Source organism: Diplotaxodon limnothrissa, linkage group LG14 (genome assembly GCF_057381915.1).
Source record: "Diplotaxodon limnothrissa isolate DT_005_m linkage group LG14, D_limnothrissa_male_GT1.1, whole genome shotgun sequence".
NCBI classification, from domain to species: domain Eukaryota; kingdom Metazoa; phylum Chordata; class Actinopteri; order Cichliformes; family Cichlidae; genus Diplotaxodon; species Diplotaxodon limnothrissa.
Window position 1 is genome coordinate 7224562 of NC_140609.1, and position 26610 is coordinate 7251171.

At 40.7% G+C, this 26610-nt stretch overlaps 1 protein-coding gene across 1 annotated transcript in view; it reads right to left on the reverse strand.

The window, feature by feature from the left end:
• LOC146618301 (solute carrier family 12 member 9) overlaps positions 1 to 26610 on the reverse strand; it is an 83032-nt gene that overhangs the window by 52050 nt on the left and 4372 nt on the right. The window contains exons 3-6 of the mRNA XM_085370775.1: positions 25718 to 25855; positions 25280 to 25582; positions 21288 to 21395; positions 21096 to 21207 (exon numbers count right to left, since the gene is read on the reverse strand). Coding sequence (XP_085226901.1) covers positions 21096 to 21207; positions 21288 to 21395; positions 25280 to 25582; positions 25718 to 25855 — 661 coding nt within the window. The remainder of the gene's footprint in view (positions 1 to 21095; positions 21208 to 21287; positions 21396 to 25279; positions 25583 to 25717; positions 25856 to 26610) is intronic.

Here is a 26610-nt window from a genome sequence, read left to right on the forward strand (position 1 = left end):
TGTGATGGTGGATTTGTTTTCAAGTGCAATCAAGTACAGCAGGAGTAAAAAAAAACACTATGAACATAACTATAAGTTACAGAAAGAGAAAAATAGTGAAGAATTTGGTTCAAATTGGACAAAAAAATCCCATCAATGTGAAAACAATGAAAGAAATAGCTATAGTCAAGGATCACCATAGACAAGTATAAAAATCATATTTAATTAAATTCAGTTAAAATTTAGTTTTAATAAACTGCCTACATATGATCAGTGGGGGCCTAGAATGGGTGGGGGTGCTGGTTAGCATAGACAATGGATGGATAAATAAGTCTCTACTGCTTTTGAGGCTGTGTATTCGCTACCTATGGAGTACTATATATGTATATCTTTGTGTGACTGTTGTGTGTGTAGCCTGTATAGTAATTATTGATCAGATCACCCTGCTGAAATGAGCTCTGCCACTGAAATAAAGAGGAGAACAAAAGCACAAGGGAGCGAGTGACAGATTAAAGGAACTCATTTAGAAAAGAGGAGGAAACAAAGCTCGATGACTAAAAGGAGCCCACAGAGATTGCTGGTCGATTGTTCTCACTCCTCCCAGTCCGCTCCATCCTTCAGCTTATTTGTTTACCATTTTTTATTCATGCCCTCATTTGTGTATTCATGCACATTCATCTTTTAATCCATCATTTCACGTGTTGTGCTCCTGATAATTCACCATTAAATTCACCTTTAATCTAACATTATGGATTAATTATCTGAGATTTTTCAAATGGGATGATAAATTATGAGTTGACATGAGGAGCGGGTACATGTGTGTGTGTTACGGTGCATTATGACATAAGTGCGGCATCGCTATCACAAATGCTGTGTATGCTGCTGTCAGAGGCCGAGGTCACCGCTCATCAGGAGTAATGTAACCACTGAGGATCATCTAGTTTAATGATCCCCGAGAATGTTCAATACATACTCGGATGAAATCAGAGTTGGTTACTGAGATGGCTTTAGCTTATGGCTAACATCACTTTTATGCTCATTGCACCATTATGTGGCCATTTGCTTGTCTAAAATATAGCTGTGACGGTCCTGTAAGTCAATCATTCCACTCACTATAAGATTCAAAGGTGCATTAGAAAAAATATACACAGTACTGTGGAAATAAATCTTGATTCACCACTAACTTATTTAAGTTCTGCTAGGGAAATGGGAAGTATGTATAGTTGGCACAGTACAGTGGTGTAAAAAAGTGGTGGCCCCCTTCCTGATTTCCTCTTTTTTTGTGTTTGTCACACTTAAATGTTTCACATCATCAAACACATTAAAATATTAGACAAAGATAACACTAAACCTATATGGCCCAGTGTGAAAAAGTGATTCAAGAATGCTCTTTGTGGACTAGCTCAGTGTCCAGACTTCCTCACCACCAAACTGAAACACCTTCAGGTCCCCTCTGACACCTGCTCCTGGATCAAAAACATAGCCAACCAGCCTCAATCACTCCAACTCAGCCCCCACCTCTCCCCCCACCACTGTCACTCAGCACCGGATCCACAAAGTGGCTGCGTTCAAGTATGCCAATGACACCACCATGGTTGAGCTCGTCTCTGATGGAACTGAGACAGGTAGAGAACTTGTCCCGCTGGTGCTCAGAAAATAACCTGAATGTGCTCATAGCAAATGAACTCATAATGGACTTCAGGCGGCACACACAGATCCACTCCTCTCTCACTAGAAATGGAGAATGAGTGAAATCTGTGTCCCCACATCTCTGCTGACCTCACCTGGAACCACAACACAAATGCCCTGGGAAAAAGGCCCAAAAAGCAGCTGCACTTCCTCCATGTCCAGAGCACGAATAACCTGGTCCTGGTGCTAACTGGTGTCAACACGTCTGTTTGGTGATGGCCTGTAAAGACTACCATATCTTAACAGACATGGAAGCCTACCATGACCTGAATGACTAAAACCAACATAGTCATATTCTCTGTAAACAAGATCTCACACTGCTTCAATGATGTTGAGGTCTCGGCTCTGGGGAGGCCAGTCCATGGCTGATAGTGTTCAATTGTGTGTTTTTCTATCCAGCTGTGCTTTTATTGTATTGGAACTGTGTTTGTGATCATTGCCAAGCAGAAAAAATGAAGCCGTTGACAATCAGATGTTTTCTGGATCACATTGCAGGGTGCATTAGAGTCTGAGGGTACTCTTTTTTTCCACATTCACAGTTGCATCAATTTTGGCTGAAAATGCAGGATTCAAAACATGGCAGAGCCTCCACCATGTTTTTTAGATGGCTGTAGAAACTAACCATTATGTGCAGCAAAAGTTTCAAATTTGGATTCATCAGTGATGGAGTCCCGTTCTTGTATAACTTGGCATACATCAACCTGTTCTTGTTTCTCTTCTGCAAGAATGACTTCTTTACTGCAGCTCTTCCACTGAGACCATTTCTGATGAGCCTTAAGTGTCCTCCACCTGTTCAGTTTCCCCAAATGTTTCAAGGACACACTGCACACTGTGCTGAGATATGACATATTTTGGGCTAATAGCTCTTCAGGATAATGTTACGTTTCGGTGTTGTCGGTGTGTTGCTTTTGGCGTGACTGTTATGTGTTTCCTGTTTTACTTTGAAAGTCTGTGTTATCTTAGTGTTTTCAGTTTACGTTTTGCCCTGTCTCGTCAGTTCTAATTTGCCCCAGCTGTGTTTCCCTCCTGTGGTCCATTCCCTAATTGCTCCTTCTATGTATTTAAGCCTTGTGTTTCAGTATGTCATGGTCGCGATCTCCCCCCCGTTGTAAATAGTTTGACGTCTTGTGTTTGGTGTTTTGTTATAAATAAATAGTCTGTTGTAAATACTTTCGTCATGGGATATTTTCGTTTTGGGATTTTGGTGGAGGGCCTTCGTGGTTTATTTTTCCTTATCTTTGTTTTTCTGCGTTGCACCCCGGTTGCCTAGGCCGGGGTGTAACATATGGGGGCTCGTCCGGGATCGCTGGAGGGTCCGAAGGAGGGACAGCTTCGGCCTTGTGCCTTCACTGGAGGATCCGAGGGACCGCTTCAGCCGTCCGCCTTCGCTGGAGGGTCCGAGGCACCGCTCCAGCCTTCGTCTGCCTTCATCCGCCTTCGCCGGGGGGGAGGGTCCGTGGGACCGCCCCAGCCTTTGTCGTCGCTGGAGGGTCCGTGGGACCGCTCCAGCCTTCATCCGCCTTCGCTGGAGGGTCCGAGGGACCGCTCCAGCCTTCGTCGTCTGCTGGAGGGTCAGTGGGACCGCTCCAGCCTCCATCAGTTTCATCTGCCTCCGCTGGAGGGTCCGGGGGACCGCCTCAGCCTTCGTCGTCTGCTGGAGGGTCCGAGGGACCGCCTCAGCCTTCGTCGTCTGCTTGAGGGTCCGTGGGACCGCTCCAGCCTTCATCCGCCTTCGCTGGAGGATCCGAGGGATCGCTCCAGCCTTCTGCAGCTGGTGGGCTGCGTATCCGTGTGTGCAGCTGGTGGGCTGCGTGTCCGTGTGTGCAGCTGGTGGGCTGCGTGTCCGTGTGTGCAGCTGGTGGGCTGCGTGTCCATGTGTGCAGCTAGTGAGCTGCTCGTCTGCCTTCGCTGGAGGGTCCGTGGGACCGCTCCAGCCTTCATCCGCCTTCGCTGGAGGGTCCGTGGGACCGCCCCAGCCTTCGTCGTCTGCTGGAGGGTCCGTGGGACCGCTCCAGCCTCCATCAGCTTCGTCTGCCTTCACTTCAGCCTTCGTTTGTTTGATCAAACATTTCACTTGGGGTTACATGTTTGATTTTTGGGTGGGGGGAAATGTTACGTTTCGGTGTTGTCGGTGTGTTGCTTTTGGCGTGACTGTTATGTGTTTCCTGTTTTACTTTGAAAGTCTGTGTTATCTTAGTGTTTTCAGTTTACGTTTTGCCCTGTCTCGTCAGTTCTAATTTGCCCCAGCTGTGTTTCCCTCCTGTGGTCCATTCCCTAATTGCTCCTTCTATGTATTTAAGCCTTGTGTTTCAGTATGTCATGGTCGCGATCTCCCCCCCGTTGTAAATAGTTTGACGTCTTGTGTTTGGTGTTTTGTTATAAATAAATAGTCTGTTGTAAATACTTTCGTCATGGGATATTTTCGTTTTGGGATTTTGGTGGAGGGCCTTCGTGGTTTATTTTTCCTTATCTTTGTTTTTCTGCGTTGCACCCCGGTTGCCTAGGCCGGGGTGTAACAATACCCTTTAAAATTGTTATCTTTGGCAGTTTTCAAGTAAAGAAACGGAAGGAAATTACATGGGTGTTTTCTTTCCAAAAAAGGGGCTGGTAACAACATGCCTAACACGCCTATTTTAAATTGGTTCTTTGCCAAGTTGTGTTTTATGTGTAGCTGCAACACTGGTGCAGTTTACTCCTTTGCTTTGGATATCTGGAAGCAAAATATAAAGAAACAAGGGGTGGTTCAAGACTTTTGCACATCACTGTAGAATCTCACTGTAACATTGATGGAGAGAGATTCACTTCTCTGTTTGCAACAGAGATGGTGGTATGTAATGCTAAGACTTTTAATTAAAGACAATAGGTGATGATTATTTATTCCTTTAGATTTCAGAAACACATTTAATTCAATTTGTTTTCAGGCAAAAACAAATTCCAAGACCTGCACTATCAAGAACACCTTTAAAGTGGATATGAAACTCTTCAAGTATAACGGCTATGTCTAACCTTATTCCCCAGACAATCACTTCACTTTTGTACTGTTTTTAACATCTTAGCTACTTACTTTTGTTTTCCAACCTTCAAATTCTGCCCACATGACACTGCCATGTCTTCATACACTCCTGCCATTTCAGGAATTTGGGACCCAATGACTTGCTTTCATTTCTGATGGTAATGTCCCCAGAAGTGAACAATTTGGTGTGTTTCACTCAGCTAAGACACTTCAGCAGAAGCGACTTGTAAGTACAGAAGTACAGAAAAAGAGCAGATTGTGAGGCAGCGGCTCATTCCTTCTTCATCCTCAAATCAGTTAACCTAGGGGACCTGACTGCTCTGGGTCAGCAGCCACCCTGGCTCGGTTCTGTCAGATAAGCATTCTGTTAAAAGAAGTTTTTCCCTCTCCAGTCTTGCCAAGTGTTGCCCAAGGAGAAAATTGTTAGGTTTCTCCACATGACCTAGTAAGGTGTCAGGCTTTTATGTTACTTGGACTTGTGCAGCTTGAGCTCATTACTGATGATCCACCTTTTTCCATGAACTTCAAGTCCCTATTTCAGTGGATCTTTAAGCACATGTGTTGCACAACATCTTTCACTTCAGTCAGGAACAAAATTAAGTTAATTGTTGCATTCAACAAAGCAAAACCTACATGAGAGACTGATTAGCAGGAGCAATGGAGAAATCCTGATTTTTAATTTCTAGCATCCTTCATTCAACAGCAGTAACATCTAAATAATTACTTCTTTCAAAATCCACATGTACTGCCATTTTTAACCCTGACTTTCTATTAAAATATTACCGTTTGCGGATGGGATTTACTGTTGGTCTTCAACCTCCCTTCATCTTGACCTTAAATGTACTTTTACAGCACAGCCAAGAGACACGAGGAGTGAGAAAGAGATGCACAGAGACAAAGCAACAGCCGAGAAGGAGAGGAACACAAAGTATAAAGGGAGGAAGAGAGGGGCCGTAAGAGTCAGCAAGAGATGGGGAGGATGGTTAAGTGCCCGCAGGGGAGTAGACTGTGGTTAAGGATTATTAAATGGGATCAATATCTAACAAGGCCTCTGCGTGCACAAACACACACACACACACAACCTCCATCGCTTTTTTCCTTATCAATTCCTCAGTCGCCTGCCTTCCCTTTCTTCCCAACCCTTCACACGTTCTCGGCACATCTTAGCCTTTTCAGGAACCGTCATCTTCTTTTATAAAATGTTTATCAAATCCTTTCCCCTCCAACATTGTCATCTTGTTTTTGCAGCAGCTCTTCATTTTCCATTTCCAATTTTCAGGGTTTTTTTATTCGGTCATTCTTTGCACCAACTTCCAATTTCCAGCGTCTTGTTTTTATTACTCGATCATTTGCAACTGATGCTTTTAACAAAGCATGACTGATGTGGGGTTCATGGTGAGGGGAAAGCCTTTTTATTAGGATTGCAAAAGACTCCAGTGAATAATTAACATTTTGAAGTGATGTGCATTAAATAAACTCACTGAACAGTTTGTGATGTGGTTATACCCAGACAGGGAAATATACTGTTACAAAAGGAGATGCTACAGAGTGGGCCTGTTTCAGTTAGTTGCAAAACTTTGCTGTTCCCCAACAATGAAGGCAAATGAGCAATTAGTGGCCTTGAATTTAAAATTTAGGGCATTGCCATCTACATTTTTTTGGGGGGCCAGAAGTAACCATTTATGGACAAGAGGACTGAGTGATCAGCTTGGTAGCCAGTAAGCTTGAGTAAAGGGTGCATCCAGTGGCTATATGAGTGAAATGCCTAGACACAGAGAGCAGACAGTGTTACTATTTTAGGAATACATCAAAATAACAGAAGCAAACAACTTTTTGCATGGTACTATATACATTTAGAACAATTAATCACACAAACAGCCAATTCATTCATCAGACATTTGCATTAAAATGCCACACACCACAAACATGGTATTGAGGTCCAGTTTTTTCAAATTAACTAAGGTGACACCTAACAGACAGCCATTTCATTTAGCTACCTGTGTTGGCAGCAACTTTTCACTCAAGGTAACAGTTAACCTTGTTAACCTTATGACTCCTAGGGAACCCTAGCTGGCCTACCCTGGCCCTAACCAAAACTGGAATTCATACCAGACTTGTTTCTACTATAAAGTTGTGCCGTTCAAATGGGAATCTATGTTAATGAGACTCACTTTGGGAGTTAACTTCAAAGGGCCACTTGAGGAACTGCAGCTTTTGCTGTTGTTGGTAACAATTTTTAAGTCGGGCTGCTTGTAATAGCTTCAAAAAGTCAATACAATGGCCTATAGAAATTTAGTTAAAAATAAAGAAATCAGTTCTGTTTCTTTTCCTTATGAAATCTAATATGAGCAGAAATTTACAGATACAATTTCAAACAAACCCTGGAAGCTCCAGAACAGCTCTATTGTTTCTATTATCACAAATGAGCTTAAACAGTTTATCGGAGTGAAAATGTTCTTTTACTTACAAGGTACAAGTTACAGAGGTGAAATATGGACTTTGAGTAGATGAGATAAAATCCTATATTAGCATAAGAGTCCATATTTCACCTCTGTACTTGTACCATGGTGTAAGTAAAAGAAAACTATTATTATTATTATTTATAATTCAAGTTTAGTGCATCCCACAGACAACAGGTGAGGTAGCCATCAATTATAATGAGCTTCCTCATATCCATCACGGACAACACAAATGCCTGCCAAACCATTTTAAATGAAAAGCCCAGCGTCCACACCTCTCTGTGACCCAAATCCTCCCTTTCTCTCCTCTGTCTAAAGCCCTTTACTCCTGTGTCTCTCCTTCCCATTGCTGTAGCTTTTTATCCCGAGAGGACATGTTGTCGAAAACTTGGCCTGTGCCGCCGTCATTGTTACCACCTCCTCAAAAACTGGGACGGCAGCGAGAAAAAGAAGAGAGAGTGGGCGAAAGTGACTGGAATCTCTGCGGCAGAGAGATAGGAGGTGACTAACAAAAGGAGGGAATGCAGCTGTGTGGACGGATGAATGAATGATAGACAGGGAGGAGAGAGAAACTGGAAATGGAAGCCAAGAATGCTGCTGTGGGGTGATAGCACCAGGAGAAAGGGATGGGGAGAAGGAGGTGAGTGAGGATAAGAGCATAAGGAAGTGACTACACAGTGGACAATGAGGAAGAGAAGGCCAGAGAGCAAAGGGAACAAGCACAAGAATCAGCACACAATAAGTTAATAGACTACAGAAATAAGCATATGTAAGCTCATGTATACTTTAGCTTTGCAACGCCGCCACAAAGAGGGGGCCTAGGAAGTATAAGTGTAGTTTTTGTGGTCTTTTTTGTGGTTTCTAGTCTTTTTACTTTTGCATCAACAGAATGAGATACAAGACAGCTCAGATATTTTGGCAAACATTAAAAAGCAAAACAAAAAAAACCTTACCATTAGCTAAATGACTGATATTTACTACAGAGACTTTGTATCTTTTTTTAAATATTAAAAAGTGACTGTTTTGCCCAAAGCTGGAAAAAAGAAACTGCAATCAAGAGTCAGATCAGATGAAATTCTTCTGTAGCTTTCCATTTTGGACTTTTAGTGTGCCATAAATGCATATGCCAACATCATACTGTCTTTACAGTTCTATAAATGTACCTCTCTTTTTATGGTTTTTAGGTGTTTTGAAGTTCAAAGGCATGATTTTCTCTATGTACCACAACATGCATCATGTCCTGTTTGGTAAGACTAGACCTCTATGTTCCCCACTTTCTCATTTGATTAGGTTAGTTTGAGCTCCCTCAGTTCTGTTTTCATCTCTGTATATGTGATCTTGGACTCTAAATGAGCATACTTGCATAATTTAGAGTTACTTTGTTAATCCTACAGTAATACTGTGTGCAGCCTAGAGCTGGGCGATAGAACGATAACGATATGTATCGCGATATAACTTTTACTCGATAGAGAAATTAAGCTATCGCGATAGACCTCGCCGCTCTTGTCCTCAAAGAAAAAAAAAAAAAAAAAAGGTCAGCCAATCCAAATTAAGTAGCGCAGAGCCGAACCAATCACAGCCGCAGCGTCACGTCGCGTGGCTTGTTACGTACAGCACAAGTGCCAAGCCGCACGTGTGTTTGTTTGGGAATTAGCCAGCGGGTAATGGAGGAAATGAGTGTGCTGACTAGAAAAATCAACCGAGCGTGACCGAAGAGAAAAAAGATGATGGTTCCAATGCCGGAGAGATTGTCAAATGGAAGAGCCATAGAAGGTCCGTAGTGTGAAGGTATTTCGGCTATTTCAAGTCTGACAAAAAATAGAGTAGCGTGCACTGTAAATTGTGCCGAAAGCAAGTCTGGAAATACAATAAACTGGAGCATGCGTCACACTGTGCACCACGTTATTGTTTCGGTGAAATGAATTTCTACAATACTGTTACTGTTAATTCTACTCTCTGCAGTGTTTAAATGCTTACATATACACACAGTTACTGTCCCTCCACACATACGACTCGGTTCTGCTTCTATGCCCCAGCTTTGTTTACTTTTTCCCACCGAGGCTTCTAGACTTCTGATTGGCCAACATTTCGGCACGGTTAGGAATCTAGCGCCACCTGCTGCTTTGGCATGTTCATAGCAGCGTTTTCCTTCATTTCTGCCTTTATGTGTGGACGGGATTATTTTTTAAAACGAAAACGGAAAATCTCAGTTTTCAAAAATACCCGTGTACGTGTGGACGTAGCCTCAGTCTCTGACTGGAAGCGCTAATTCGTCATTCGGCTTTTGTCAGACTAAAGTAACTGTTAAAACTGTTTGAAAAGCTAAGCTATACAACAAGGAGAGATTGAGAATTTCCTTTTAGTTCTCAGTTTATTTGATATTGACAAAAGTTAGTCAGTTTTGTCTGTTCTTCTGTAAAACAAACTAAGATTTATTTTTAGAATTAATACTTTGTTTCTAAGTGGAATTGACAATTTAGTCTGTTTCGTTTGTTCTATTTTGAAACTTAAACGCTTTAGCGGCTGCCTTTTGTGTAGTTTGCAATATTTGCCTTTATTTATCTGAAAAAGTCTCATGTTCCATAAGTACATCTACCCTGTTGAACTTATTATGGGAAATAAATATTTAAATAAAAACAAGCTGCTGATTATTTCACATTTTACTTGTGAGCAACGGCACATTTAAATCTTACAAATATAGTTATTTGGCTTATATCGTGATAGATATCGTTATCGCCTGAAATGAAAAAAACATATCGTGATATGAAAAAATCTCATATCGCCCAGCTCTAGTGCAGCCCCTCAGTTCATCCACTTAAATAAATCCCCCCCCTTTAAGCCAACTTCTTCTGATTGGATAGGCCTCATGCACCTGCCTGAAATGCCATTTCAAGATATCCCCTCCCCATGTCATGACACAATCCAAAAATCCTTATGTAAAACAGAAATTCTGCTTGACCACTCTGAGTACCTTGGCTAAATCGTGTCTGTCTTCTTGATACTTCCACTGTGGGACACCTAAGCCGAAACTCTGAAATCCTACACGTGCTGGCTTTAAGCACAAATTTGAAATTGCATGTGTAGCACGCTGGTTTGCTTGGGTGCCAATATTCAAATGGAGAGCTGTGTAATTCTCTGATCAGTCACACTTGCTTTTGCAAACTATCTTAATAGCTTGTGGCCCACCCTTAGGCCACAGTCATTTAGTGGGAGACAGTAAAAAACCCTCAATTCTTAAAAAACAAAAAAGTTGAGTTGTAGGACTTGATCTACACAGAAGGTGCAGAAGCAACAGAGGAGATGATATTGAATAATTAAAAAAGTAAACACAAGCATGAAAGGTAATCCGCGCTAGGGGAGGGACGGTTAAAATATAGGATAGGAAGGCAGTAGAATGGAAATTGGCAGTGCGTGGGAGAAGACAAGAGACCGCAGACATACAGTGAAGTGTTTGGAAGAATAGCCAATGGAAAAAAGTGTTAAGCTCTGTGAAGAAAGATGTGTTTTCTAGAAAAGTGAGGGGAATTAGACACTGTGTGTGTGAGTGTGTGTGTGAGCGAGAGAGTAGAGGGGACAACAGAGGAGTTAGATGAGAGCGAGAGGCACTTCAGGGGGTGTATGGATTGCGCATGCATTTACAAAGCTGCATGTCAGAGATAGCACCACAAAAGGAGGCCCAGCAGATTCAAATTAATATAATTATCAAGTCGGTTATTAATACAAAAGCTTCTATAGCATAGGGCGGATTAGCCCACAGGTCACTCATGCACTGTGCTGCGCTCACACAAACACAAAGACGTCAATCAAGCAAAGACAGAAACCCCGACTACATGACTTTAACCTGTTAAGACTCAGCCCAATAATAATAATAATAACAATAATAATAATAATAACCATCATCATCAGCTTGGAAAAGCACATTGAGTTGTCATGCATTTCATTATCCACACACACATTACCAAAAGAGCTTGATAAAGTAGCGACAGGGCAATCTGTCATGGCTGGCTGGCTGGTCACATGAGGTTAATAGATTCCCCTTTATCTCCTATCCCCTCAGACTACATCGCCATCATCTGCAGCCCCTCTTACCATAGTGGCATATCATCAGCGATAATCTCAAAACAGACGAAATGCAGCCGCTCGATTAATGGTGACCTGAAAAACAGTTGGACAGTTTTTCCATCCAAATAGGCTTCATTTTCTTTGCAGTGCTAATAGCTGCAAAGGACAAAATGTGCTCTTAAAAAGTACATATGCAAAGTCAATCTTTCAGTGAAAGCCTTCGCACTTTTTTATATTTTGAAATATTTTATAATGATGTGGCATTGCTAAACTATAATAACTGAATCCATCAAACTTCAAAAGTCCATTCTGATTTATACTTAAAATAAAAATCCAACTCAGTTACTTTCTCTGCATGGAAGTGACTGATCACACTGCTAGGAAATTACAGGAAGGAAAAAAAGAAAAAAAAAAAATCTGTGAGCCCTCCACCTACAGCTCATAACAGAAAAGTTCAGCTAGCTGAAGCACATCATACATTAGTTCATGTTAAAACCGAGCCTGAACCATCTGAAGCTGTCAGTGCCACGGTGAATGATCTTATCCCTCGTTATAATGAGCACACGCTGACGATCGCTCACACCTAAGACAAGAGAGATGCTGCAAGAGCGGCACACACAGACTCAGGTAGGCAGCTATCAAGAAGCATTTTCAACAGCCCTTTTCTCACCTCCCTAACATTTACTTTTAAATACTCACAATCTTAACTGCTTGGCTTTTAAAAGCTATGATGGAGAGCTACAATTTGCAGAGGGTAGCAATTTAGAAGAAGAGCTCTGTGTAAAGGTTGGTCTGTCTGTCGAAATCTTTCAAAGAAGAGCTGCAGTTTGTAGAGAGAGCGTCACTGCCACACTTTGGACAACTTGTGGAACAGCAGGCAGAGGGTGTTCTGTTTTTGCTTTTATGGACAGACATTGGAGAACTTCAAAGAAAAGTAACCTGGCCATATTAGTGCCAGACATGGACATGGCCAAGATGACCTACTCATGTTTCTACAGAATAGAGAAGAACGGTGATTTAAGAGACTAAACATGGCACAGTTGTTGGTGGCAGACAGTGAGCAGCACTGCTCTGAGTGAAAAGACTTTGTTGATGCTAGAGATCAAAGGAGAATGGCCAGAATACTTTCAACTGACTGGGGGTCAACAGTAGCTCAAACAACCACTTGTTACAACCAAAGTATACAAAAGAGCATCTCTGAATGCTCAGCATGTTGAACCATAATCATCTACAGCAGCAGATGACCACACTAGGTGCCACTCCAGTTGCTAAGAACAAGAAAAAGGGAATACAATTTGCACAGATTCACTAAAATTGGGCAAGAGTCTTGATCTCTGAGTCTGATGAGTCTCAATTTCTGTTACAACAATCAGAATGCTGTTTCAGAATTTAGCATAAACCACACAAAGCATGAATCCATCCTGCATTGCATCAATAATTGAGATTCAACAGGTTCTACAGCTGCATTGTGGAGAGCACACTGACCAGCTGCATCACTGCATGGTACGCAAACGCCTGCAGAGAATGATAACAACTGCGGAGAAGATCATCAGGACTCCACTGCCCTCTCTGCAGAGCATCTACCATCACAGAGTCTAAAGGAGAGCTGCCTCCATCCTGAAAGATTCCACAACCCCCAACATACAGGGAGTGCAGAATTATTAGGCAAATGAGTATTTTGTCCACATCAACCTCTTCATGCATGTTGTCTTACTCCAAGCTGTATAGGCTCGAAAGCCTACTACCAATTAAGCATATGAGGTGATGTGCATCTCTGTAATGAGAAGGGGTGTGGTCTAATGACATCAACACCCTATATCAGGTGTGCATAATTATTAGGCAACATCCTTTCCTTTGGCAAAATGGGTCAAAAGAAGGACTTGACAGGCTCAGAAAAGTCAAAAATAGTGAGATATCTTGCAGAGACCTGACATGGGCTGCCCACATTCAGGTCCAGACCAAAAAAGCTAGGCAGCGCCTGTATCACCTACGACAACTGAGGAAATTCAGGGTCTCTCCAAAGATCCTCAGGATTTTCTATACAGGCGCTGTGGAGAGCATCCTCACACAGAACATGACATCGTGGTTTGGGAACAGCTGTGTGAAGGACCAAAAAGCTCTCCAGAGAGTGATCCGTACAGCAGAACGCTGCTGCAGGATTGCTCTCCCCCCGCTTCAGGACACCTACACCAGGAGATGCCGGACTAGAGCAGCGCAGATACTGAAGGACCCGTCCCATCCTGGCAACAAACTGTTCCAACTTCTGCAATCTGGTAGAAGGTTCCGCATCTTCCGGGCAAGGACAGAGAGACTCAAGAGGAGCTTCTATCCCCAAGCCATCCGTGCCCTAAACACACACATCCGCCCGCTCACATCATCTCACATCATCTATAATTGACCGAGACAGGACTCTCTTCCAGACACTAAACCAAGGCACAATGTACATTTCAAATTCCTTTAATTTTAAATATGTTTATATTGTCTATCCTGTAAAATAGTCAGATGTCTATTCATATTAATGTACAGAATTCACCTGCTTGCTGCTACTACTGCACATTCACCCAATGTGTGTATATTATATATATATATATATATATATATATATATATATATATATATATATATATATATATATATATATATATATATATATATATATACATATACATATAAATAAATAATGTTCTTCCTCTACAGCCCCCCCCCCCCTATTTTTGTACATGTCGAGGAGCGTGTCAGGCTACATTTCACTGTGTGTTATACTTGTATAACTATGCATGTGCCAAATAAAGAACCTTGAACCTTGAACCTTGAAGAGGGATGCAGCAGTCTCAAAATTGCAAAGCTTCTGAAGCGTGATCATCGAACAATCAAGCGTTTCATTCAAAATAGTCAACAAGAAGCGTGTGGAAAAACCAAGGCGCAAAATAACTGCCCATGAACTCAGAAAAGTCAAGCGTGCAGCTGCCAAGATGCCACTTGCCACCAGTTTGGCCATATTTCAGAGCTGCAACATCACCGGAGTGCCCAAAAGCACAAGGTGTGCAATACTCAGAGACATGGCCAAGGTAAGAAAGGCTGAAAGACGACCACCACTGAACAAGACACACAAGCTGAAACGTCAAGACTGGGCCAAGAAATATCTCAAGACTGGTTTGTCTAAGGTTTTATGGACTGATGAAATGAGAGTGAGTCTTGATGGGCCAGATGGATGGGCCCGTGGCTGGATTGGTAAAGGGCAGAGAGCTCCAGTCCGACTCAGACGCCAGCAAGGTGGAGGTGGAGTACTGGTTTGGGCTGGTATCATCAAAGATGAGCTTGTGGGGCCTTTTCGGGTTGAGGATGGAGTCAAGCTCAACTCCCAGTCCTACTGCCAGTTTCTGGAAGACACCTTCAAGCAGTGGTACAGGAAGAAGTCTGCATCATTCAAGAAAAACATGATTTTCATGCAGGACAATGCTCCATCACACGCGTCCAAGTACTCCACAGCGTGGCTGGCAAGAAAGGGTATAAAAGAAGAAAAACTAATGACATGGCCTCCTTGTTCACCTGATCTGAACCCCATTGAGAACCTGTGGTCCATCATCAAATGTGAGATTTACAAGGAGGGAAAACAGTACACCTCTCTGAACAGTGTCTGGGAGGCTGTGGTTGCTGCTGCACGCAATGTTGATGGTGAACAGATCAAAACACTGACAGAATCCATGGATGGCAGGCTTTTGAGTGTCCTTGCAAAGAAAGGTGGCTATATTGGTCGCTGATTTGTTTTTGTTTTGTTTTTGAATGTCAGAAATGTATATTTGTGAATGTGGAGATGTTATATTGGTTTCACTGGTAAAAACAAATAATTGAAATGGGTATATATTTGTTTTTTGTTAAGTTGCCTAATAATTATGCACAGTAATAGTCACCTGCACACACAGATATCCCCCTAAAATAGCTAAAACTAAAAACAAACTAAAAACTACTTCCAAAAACATTCAGCTTTGATATTAATGAGTTTTTTGGGTTCATTGAGAACATGGTTGTTGTTCAATAATAAAATTATTCCTCAAAAATACAACTTGCCTAATAATTCTGCACTCCCTGTAGACTGTTCAGTCTTCTGCCCTCGGGACGAAGGCTCAGAAGTGTGAAATCTAGAACATCCCGACTCAACAACTCCTTCTTCCCCACTGTTATCAGACTCTTGAACAGCTGACCTATTTTTAACAACATTAATAATTTTTGCACATTAGGTCATCTTGCATATTAAGCCAGTATATTAAGCTAATAGCTCTTTTGCACACACATCCACTTCAAACTTAAATTTTTTGTCTTCATTTATCTCTTCTATTTGTATATATTAACCGGCATCTGTGTGTGGACAGCAAAAAAAGAATTTCATTGCACAGAGAAATGCTTTCTTTGTACATATGACAATAAACACTTTGAATCCTTGAATTGGTAGTGATAGTCTAATTATGTGGGGCATACTTTCTTTGCACTTTTTGTGCCCTTCAGTGCCCAGTGAGAATTATTTAAACACCATAAGCAAACCAAGTATTGTTTCTGATCATGTTCATCACTTTATGACCACAGTACACTGATTTTCTAAGACTGTTCTCAAACAGGTCTCTCGGACATGACAATGAGTTCACTGTACTCAGATTGCCTCCATAGTCACCAGATCTCAATCCAGTAGAACACCTTTGGAATCTGATACAATGGGAGACTGGCATCATAGATGAAAAGCCGACAAATTTGCAGTAACTGTGAGATGCTATTATGTCAACATAAACAAAAATCTTCCCCCACCTTGTTTAGTTTATGCGAAGAAGAATTAAGACAGTTCTCAGGGCAAAAGTGGATTCAACTTGGTACTAGCAAGTTGTACCTAATAAAATGTTAGCTGAGTGCATTTGTCAATGCTTATGGTGCCTAGGGCAATAGTATCGCTGTTTTGGGATAAATGTTACATCAATTAGTGAGCGTTTTCTAGATCTTAAGGTGGCAAATACTATTTAGTCTCAGAGATATACAGAAGGTCTCCTTTAGCATCATGTGACATTTCTGTCATCATGTTTTAACCAAAGCCACAATGTTTTAATAAATTTTAATATGCAGTTTTGTAGTATAAGTCAAGCTAGTAAGAGTAAAAGAAAAATTGAAATTCTACTCTGACATCCCTGAGATCCAGCATCCATCCAAATGAGGTCTATATATGCACTAAGCTAAACTACCTATTGACAATCTACAAAGTTTAATAAATAGCTGCACCATCATAATAACCATCCAGATAATGTTCATAGATTAAAAAACAATTTTTAACCAATTAGTAGACTTTATTTAATTTTTCTGCAACAATTAACTCAAATTTAATCAACTAAAAATTCATAATTTATTAACAAAGTGCTATCAAGTGTTTGATAATTGAAGCAAATATATTTCAGATCAGGACAATTTGGCTAGCCAGAAAAAAAACAAGTGTAATTGACTTTGACTTGACGTGAATAATAACTCGTGAGGATTTTTAGTATCTTGATAATAATCAGCCTGTTTTGTTTTGTTTTTAAACCATAAAATGAAGACATAGTTATTGTAGTTACATCACAACATCTGGGGGTAGTTTTCACCAAATATACACTCTGAATAGGTGTATGAGACCTGCATTCATAATGGATGGCAGTTTTTTTCCCTCATTTCTGGAACCATTTGCACTTGAAAAATAGATGTTACTTGAATTCTCGCAGTGTGATAAATATGGGTCTTCCAGCAATTTCCTTGCAGAAATTCAATAAAGTTTTATGATGCACTTCAGGTATTGTTGGTAATATTTTTCAAGGAGTGAGCCAGCTTAATGTAGCAGAAATAGCAGTGAAGGTTTAAAATAAATGGGTTTTTTTTTTTGCAAGCGGGAGATGATGTACAAGGCAGCTCACTACTTACAAGCAGGTAATGTCTATAAGCTCCTGTTTGCACCATGAGAAAATGAAAGCTGAATCTTAAAATGGACTGTTCAGTGTCCCCTGACACCACAAGCACACTAATTAGCTGATGGTAGCAACTAGTGAGCAAATTAATACAGTCTTAAGAGTTTGCACAAAACATTGGTCTGGTGATTCACTCCCCCACCCCACACCACAGATTGCACAGACTATTGCATAAATTGTGGAAAGTACAAACAGTGAATTCCAGCTTCTTACAGGCAAAAGACTACAACGTGAAAAAACTACTTCTTTCAATAGGATGAGAAAAGCCAACATGCCAAAGTATGCAACTGGTTTAAAGTTAAAATTAGCAACCATCCTTTTCCATGTTTTCCACAATTAAACACATTTAAAGTCAAAAATCTCAAAGTCAGATACCTGAACCACACAAGGAGGAACAGAAATACCAGCAGTTCTAGGAAATGACTTCATATTAACCTCAATAAACCAAATGATCCTAAGCAAACTAACGAAAATAAAAGAAATGATTTACCAGGCATGAAACCTGCTGTACGCAACCTTACACCACGTGTGCCGATGTCTCCTTCTTTGTTGGAAAGATTGCACGGTTCTGCAAATAAGTTGATGATTCACTTTCTGTCTCACTCATCTGTTCCTTTTACTGTCCTTTCATAGGAATCCTTTGCACTTCCTCTGTACAGTGAAGAAATAAGTCGTATGACCAGGTTTCTAAGAACAAGTGCAAACAAGTGCAAACAAGTACAAACAAGTGCATCACTGACTGATAAACATCGTCCGTCGTACATAAAACTCAGAACTAGGCGTCAGTTATGTTACACGTTTGTGCAGTTATATATGTTCTTGGTTTGTGGTCACCAACATTTTGGTTTGAACACACCTGACAGCCCTGTGTGACCAATTCATACAAATCTAATTGTTTTAATTGTTATTTATTCATTTTATAACATCATGGAGGTTTTTTTGTACATCAGTTATTTTGTATTGAATAACTGATTTTCTTTTGGCTAACGGTTTGAAAAGTTTTTGATGACCCTTTTTAAACGTTTTACCTTTAATCAGAGTTATAGCTTGCTCTAACTGGCTTGCTCTACCTGTTTGTCAATTAAGCAAACAACTTTTAACAATTTACTTACATTTAATTATTTTGAGGATTTAGTCTTCACTTTTAGTTTTGGTAATTAACATCGCCACTTACACTTGTTACGTCACACGTTCTAAGATTTACCACAGTAGTCTAAAAACTTTACATTGTAATGACGTGGCGGGAATGAGAATTGGCAACTCTGAGAGTACTTGGGTACAAGTTAGTCAGTGTAAAATCACCACTCTTCCACATCAAAAGGAGTCAGTTCGGATAGCTCAGGCATTGGACCAGGACACCTCCTGGGTTCTTCTTGAGGGAAGTGTTTAAGGCATTTCCAACTGGGGTCCCCTAGGAGGGTCCTCCCAGTTGGACATGCCCGAAGACACCCCGGGACATGTATAAGAGTTTCAGTTTCAGTGTAACTCTATGAGCTCCAGGTGTAGGCAGGGGAGAGGGAGGTCTGGGCTCTCTCCTCATACTGTTCCCCCCACAGCCCAGAAACAGATGAGCAGTGAGGAAAAAAAAAAAGCAAAAAAAGGATGTACACTAGTGGATTAGCAGTTTTCTTACTTCCCTATTAAATATTAGCCACTTACAAAAACTCAGTAAGCTATCCGTTTCATTTCTTTATTACTTTCAGCTAGTATTCAGTGTTCATTCAGTATACAATCAATCTGTATTCCTACTGTGTACACATACACATTTAGATCAGAGAATACGTCACCACCAACATACACGTTTTCATCCCCGATACGAGTCATGTGAGAATGGCCTACTCTAGTGATAAACACAAGGTTACCTTTGTCATAATTTGTTATAATACAACACACAATATGTGTGCATTTAAATAGCTACATCATGAAAAGGATATATGAACATTGGTGATTCTAGAAAAACACATTCAACAGTGCAGATGTAGAGAAAGTGTGTTAAGAAGCTTCTTGTCACCAAGTATATGTGTATGGTAGGCAGATACAGGGAGGGCGCTGCAGCAGAGTAAATGGTGGCAGTATTGATCTCCGATGCTCTTTTATAGCCCTGTCATGTCAGTTTAGCACCTTGGCAACATTCACTTTAAAGCTGCATCAATTCTGAACTCTGACTTTCAGCAAAAGGCAGATAGAACGAGACATTTAGAGTGAGGAAGACAAAGGACAGCTAACCAGAGAAAAGCAAGTGGTAATTGCTACATCAAGAACTTAATGTACCTAACCTTAAGTATGAAATGAAAACATTTCACACTTAACAACATACCTGGATTTAATGATGCTTTTACTGTGATAAAAAAAAAAATCACACTTGAGCCACTATATAGTAACATCAGTCACTAGAGCAAACATACTGAACAACATATAAAAGATATGAGAATCCCAAATGTGTTTCCATTATAATGGTTGGCTTGATTAACTGACACCTGGTATTGATAACATCTCGCTGGAATGAATGGTTTTGAAATCGGCCTCCTCTGACGCTCCAATTCTGCGTGGTGAAGCAGAAAATGAACCCTCTCTGCATTATCTGACACCTTATGAGTATTGGATCGCTGAAGGGAAAATGTGCTGTGTCCACTACTACAGCACTGCATTTGAACTCAAAGATTTCAGCAATATGAACGGCTCTGTGAACACTGGGCTGTTACACTTAGGGATGAGTACTGAGGCACTGTGTGAAACTGGTAAAAAAACCACCATACTGGTTAGTACCATAGTATTGCTGCTGTTGTTATTCATGCAACCTTAATTCTTCCTTATACAAAGCCACCAGGGTCGAGAACAAATGTAAAGTTGCTGTGTGTTTACAGCTCTCTGATAACTGCTGATCCAATATTTTAAGACAACAGAGCTACATGAATGAGAGGTTCCTTTACCAGAGCCTTGATGGGATTAACTAAACTAAAAATGCAATACCTCTGGTTGCAAAAAGCGACGACACTTCACAAACAATTTCCTAACGTCACCAACATTCTTTATACTGTTTGTGGTTACTACTCAGGACAGAGTTGGCTTTGATTTAAAACACGTCTTTAAATGTTCCTAACTGATCACAAGTACCTGTCACAGATTCTCAGTGATTACATGCAGGGAACAAGAAAAAACACTGTCACATGTTTACTGGTAAAGCTTTTTAATGGTAGATAGAGTGGTTGTTGTATAGTGTTTTTCTACTCTACTTGACAACTCAAAGCACTATATACTAAAAACCTCAGTCTCCCATTCACACAGGCTTTTTTCCTATGCGGGAGCTTTCTATCCAACATTCACACTTCGATGAATGTAGAGCAAATCAGTGAACAGTACATGGTATCAGGGATACTTTGACATGCAGACTGGAGCAGCAAGGGATCAAACCACAAACCTTCAAATTCTAGCTCCTCCTGAGCTACAGCCAGCCCAAGTTCAATCAAAACCTTCATGGATAAAAGCCAACTAAATTCTTTGAGCACTCGACCTAAACAAGCTTAAACATGTAGAACTATCTTTTCACCTGCTTCCATCCAACACAGTCCAAGTGGATATGAAGTGTGTGTCTCATGAAGGCTGCTATAGCCTGATCTGCAACTTGGAACTGTAAACGTCCGTGAGCACTTTTCTCTAATAGTAACACTGTGATGCAGAGGGCGTGTTTAAAGGGCTGGTAGAGGTGACTGTGGCCTCACGGGGTCCATAACAAGCTAGAAAGATTTGAGTTTGCCTGTTTCAGTGTGAGCTGCCATGACAATTCCAGAAAATTTATTTTGTGGTAATAAACTACATGTTCACTGGCACTACAGGAACATTACCAAACGACCTCATATCTCGTTACAATCAGGTTGAGATTCCATTCAAAAGTAATAATTTCAGACCAACGTTTTTACTGACCGATCGCAGGTGCAGGCGACCAGCACGCTGAGCATGATGTAGACGATGAAGGTGAAGATTACGGCTGTGATGGTGCCCCGGGGAATGGAGTAGCTGGGATTCTTCAGGTCACCTGATGGATAATGCAGGTTTTATGGTGTATGTTCTGACACAGGTAACCAGGCGGCACACACACAACATCTGTTCACTTACCTGACATGTTGGAGCCGGCCATGATCCCCGTGCAGCCGTTGAACATGACGGCGAACACGGTGGCGAAGGTCATCGTGGTTTGCGTTGTGTAATCTACAGTGTAATCAGCTGCAGGAAGACATATGAACAGATACAGCCCTGGAGTCAATGCTTTTATCGACACCACCACTCTTCAAAGAAAACTTCAATCTGCTGCACCTGCCTGCCCATCCAGCTTCATCATGTTTTGGAGCATTAGAGAAAGCAATCCTTTGTAAAGCTTCTCTGCTGTTTACAGAGCGCCATCAAATCTATCACATGATTTATTTCGAAAAATTCAATTTTGCAGCTCCAATCTGTGAGACATCTATTCTCTGTCTTCTCTATTTGTATCAGACAAAACAATTGGGAGTGCACATCCTATCTAAGAACAAGACAGACTTGTGATCACCGTTCAGTGATATAAAAGCTCAGTGTCAATGGTTTCCTGGCCTTTGCTCTGTATAATCTCAGTGAGGGCGGATAGCACTTATTTGGTCTGTGCTCAATGTGAGCACGCATCTGCTGCTTAAAACTTCTGTCTGCAAGGGGCAGCCAATTAGTTAGAAATGCAACAGCCATTGCACAGCAAGCACGTGTGAAAAATAACACAAAATTCCAAATTTTTTGGATGCAAACTTGTCATCTAACGGATGTACACACCGAAAGCATTCATTCTAAAAAAATGAACCGTGAAAAAACATGAAGTTCACATCAAGCAATGATGTCAAGCTTGGTTCGAAAAAATAAACGCTGCAAATTCATCCAGCGACATCATGCAGTCGGTGTGAATGGCTGCATTAATAGGCAAGTCCAAAAAATATTTCTAATGCACAAATTATTTGCACAGATTTAACATGTTTGGTGTGTAAAGGTCTTAAGCAGAAAGGAGGCAATCAACTGAGCTGCTGAACCAAGGCCCAGGATAAGAAAGTGATGCACTATTTTGAACTGTGAGGCACGCAAAGCCACTATAGTAGGCTCCATAAATAAAACCTTGCCGCTTGGAAATGAGCATGACAGGGTCCCTTTTCAGGGAGGTACACAACAAATAAAAGCTCAGTACTGATGTTGTCACTGATGGAATAAAAAGTCAAATGTTTTGCTGCAGAACAATTTTCAGTCAAATCCTAGCACAACCTTTTATTTTACAAGCATTTGTGCATGTGTGTGTGTGCGTGCATGTGCGTCCTCATACTGAAAACAGGGATTATCCAAAGATGTGTGTTTAATAGCTGCCACGTGTGCATGCCTGAGTTAGAGCAATTAGCTCACAAATCATGTGCTTTACAGTAAGGCAGTGCAAACACAGAGCAGCGCTTGGTTTGGCTTCTGTGAATATTAAGATCCTGGACACATGTATAACCTCTAATTACGAAGCTTTCCTTTTCAGTCAGCAGTAAAATGAAGAAAAAAAAAAATTAATGTGCTTTTAGGAAAGCAGCCACTGTCAGAAGAATGACACCATTTTCTCCACAACAGCGACTTCCGCTGGTTGGTGTTTACACCTTCACATGTTTGGCTGAGATTGCAGGGAATAGAGTCAAATCAGTCCAAAGGTAACAAAACCTGCCGACCAGCATGTATGAAGCTCACTTGTTAACATGCTGCATTTCATTTTCCGAGATTTTGGAATGAAGAAAAAAAAAGAAGAAAAAAAAATCACTTAAGCCGAATACACAGTGGAAGCAATTTGCTGATTATGCATCGCTTTGAAGCTGCCAGTAGGTCTCTTGCGGACATGCAAGGCTTCAGCTGCCTAGGTTACCCCCTAATGTATTTACTAACAAGTAATACGTCAACTGTTTTCTTCACTCTGATTGGTAGTCTCTTCACTTGCCCATTGGACCTGCGCACATCGCGTCATCAGCAGTTATTTTGCCCATAGTCGCTTGAGGTCACCTAATAGACTTCACTTTCTATTAGGGCTGAACGATTATGGAAAATAATCTAATTGCGATTTTTTGCCCCAATATTGCGATTGCGATGCGATATGCGATTATTTTTTAAGGTCTTTGTCTTCTGTATTATTAAACAAAGACAAGCAATACATCATATAGTATGGCCAATACTATATTACATTAATTTTAAACTCTTCTTTCCTGGAAGACAGACCTCTGTTATGATGACATGAGGTTATGCATGAATTGATGACTGACATTTTTATTTAACTTCTTCAATCACAACAGTATATTTGAACATACACAATAGTTTATTTTTAGCTTACAAACATAAAGTGCTGACAAGGAACCCTGGTGTAAACATTAAAATGAAAGTCAGTACAATGTGCAGATTGCAGAAATATACATAAAAAAAATCAGTGGCTTTACCACACTCAGTTTTTCGACATCTGTGAACTACTAGACAGTCATTCAATTAAAAAATAATATTAAATAAATAAAACTAATAAATAAAAAATACACACAGCTTACTGATCTTTGCAGTCAGTAACATTACACATAAAGTGCAAACATAATAGCAATTGTATAAACACACACACAAACACGCCTTTAAAGTTTAAAGGCGTGAAATTGGACGGTCTAGCCTTCTGATTAGCTAATCAGAAGGCTAGTTCTGACTACAGGAAGTGACAGTAAAATTAAATATAGCAATGAGAAGGGTGGCTGTTCCTGATGAAAGGGCTCAGGTAGTAAGAAATGAGTCATCAAGGTAACATTGTGCTAACACAAGTCTGTTACCATTTGAATACTTCTAATATCTGCAGAAAATAATATTTGCACTAGCGCTAACTAGTTATTTGTTCCAGTTAGCTGGTTATTACAAACAAATGATCTGAAGAGCAGGTTCCTGAGTGTCCGTGCTCACAGCCACCTCTGTATATCTAAAATATAACCCTATTAGGGATGCACTGTCTCTGACACGATGCACATCCAAGTGTAGAAAGAACAGTCTGAAACTGAGCATTCTGAAGTATTTTGGGTCCGACCTTGATATTTGAAATTTGGCAATCAACAATGGCAATATTGGAAAGAAAACCACCGTTATAATAGTAAATCTATGAAAAAAATAAAGAAAAATTTGTTAGAGCTCTCCAAGGTAAATTGCTAAAATGCTTTGTGGGCTAAATCAGGCAAACCCTTTGATTCTGTCTGAGTAAGTAATTATTATGTAATGAATGTATCTTTAATGCTAATCAGTTCTGTCCACACCTCCTGCTATTCACCTTTGTCCCTTGCACAGTTCAAAGACCACTTTACGTCATCCAGAGCTGAGCTGGTTATTATTAAATCTTATATATAGCACTCTGGCTTGTTTGAGCTTTCTTTCATAGACTGTAAAAGATGTATGTAGATATCTTCAGGATATCAAAGTGAGGCCAAGACGAAGTTCTATAGTGACATAGGATCAAGTCAATAAAGCCAGAGTTCTTCCACACACAGAGTCCAATAGAGTGGTCTGCGACCAGCTGACAACCACTGACTCCAGTGAGCTAAACCGGCGCCGAAGGTGAACCTTTTACTGAAATTTTACTTTTGGCTAGTAGCTAGTGAATTTTTCTATTCAGGGAAAACATCTCCAAACAACCGGGGCTAGGGAAACGTTCACTATGGCAGACAACTCTTGAGCAATGTGCACATAACGTTATGACTAAAAACTGAAAGATATCTACTGGAAGCAGTGTTCTGATGAATTGATGGCTTCAGTCCGTAGTTTCAAGTTTTTCTAAATAGGACATCGTGGTCTTTTTGTGGTAAAAAGGATAACAATCGCTGGGTGAGCTTACCCAGTGACTGACGAGTAGCTAAATTTACCAAAAAGTTTAAGGCTTCACAATGGGCCAACCAATATTTGACATCATGGTGGCTAATTCTTTTATAGGGAGTGTAGGGGTATTATGCACAATGTACACAAGCAGTAAACATACAGAAGAGCATAAAAGACACTTATTGCTCATACCAACATGGTGGTATAATTTTTTTTATACTTTTTGACCCAGCAGTCCTCTAACTTACCCCATACGTTCCCAAGCAGTGTCTCCAACTTGAAGCCTGTAAAATTGGCTGTGGCGGGGCCCGTCGCATTGGGCTTCAGGTCAGGAAGCGTGATAGATTGAGGGTGCACGGCGAAGAAGCTGATGAAGACAGTGATCAGGACAACAATAACAATCACAAAGATGAGGAAGGTGGTTTTGGCATAAATGTGGGCTCCCACCAGGCACACCAGCAGGCACAGTAGGGCAATCCCAGTGCCATAAAGCAGAGACCACCAGTAGCCAGATGGAAGAACCTGGTAGTGAGAAGTGGCTACATTCCCAGCTAGAAGGATGAAATGAGAGACCCATTTTAATAATGTTAAGAAAGCTTAAATACACCACTCCCAACCTGATGTGAGTTTTTCAAACAAAAGTACACAATTATGCTAATGAGACAAACTATGAAAGTGAAAGTTACCTTCAGGGACTCCAAATGTGGACAAGATGGCTTCAACCAGACCGAGCACCATCAGAGCACTGCCGCACACATTAGCCAGGAAGAACATGATGCCGATGCTGCCACCAAACTCTGGTCCCAATGCTCGGCTGATCATGTCTGAGTGCCATTAAGGCAAAGCACACTTGTTTCATTCATTCACATGTATGTGCATTTCTCTACGGATAGTAGTCTAATAGTTTCGGGCAATATCATTACCTCCCTTGTAGTTTTTTTGGTTTATATTAGCTTAGCTTAGCATAAAGACTTCAAGCTGGGAAAAATAGGTAGCAAGCTGTCCAAAGACCAGTTAGTGAGTTTTGGGAGTGCTGGTAAGTGGATTGTGTTCCTTTTAAACCGAGGCATACTGGCTGTTCCCATATGGAAAAGAAATAGTAAAAACTTATATGTGATTACTCATGAAAGTGGCCACTTTCTCATTACTTTCATACATTGTTTTAGTAAGTATCCAAAACATACAAGTTTCATTATATAATTTTTCAAGGGATCTTATATCTGTTTTCACTCTCATATGCTTTTCATACAAGTTTCACACAAGACAGATACAAACTTTATAAGATTTATATATATCTTTTCCATGTGGGTTAACACCCACTTCTAACAACATTTAAACAAACAGCCGTAAAAAGAAAGTAGACAGGAATACTGGGAGGCTAGATATACAGCAAAGGCAAGAAGCGGCAAAGACAAAGGAAAAGGCTTACGGTGAATTTATAGTGACACCAAGATAAGATCAAAAGACTTGCATCAATTGGCTAGACAGACAGAGACTAATCTGAAAAGGATATGCGTTAGTGATTAAGGACAGAGGGAATTTCAACAAGTGAAAAGTGTGCATTGAGAAGATGGAAGGA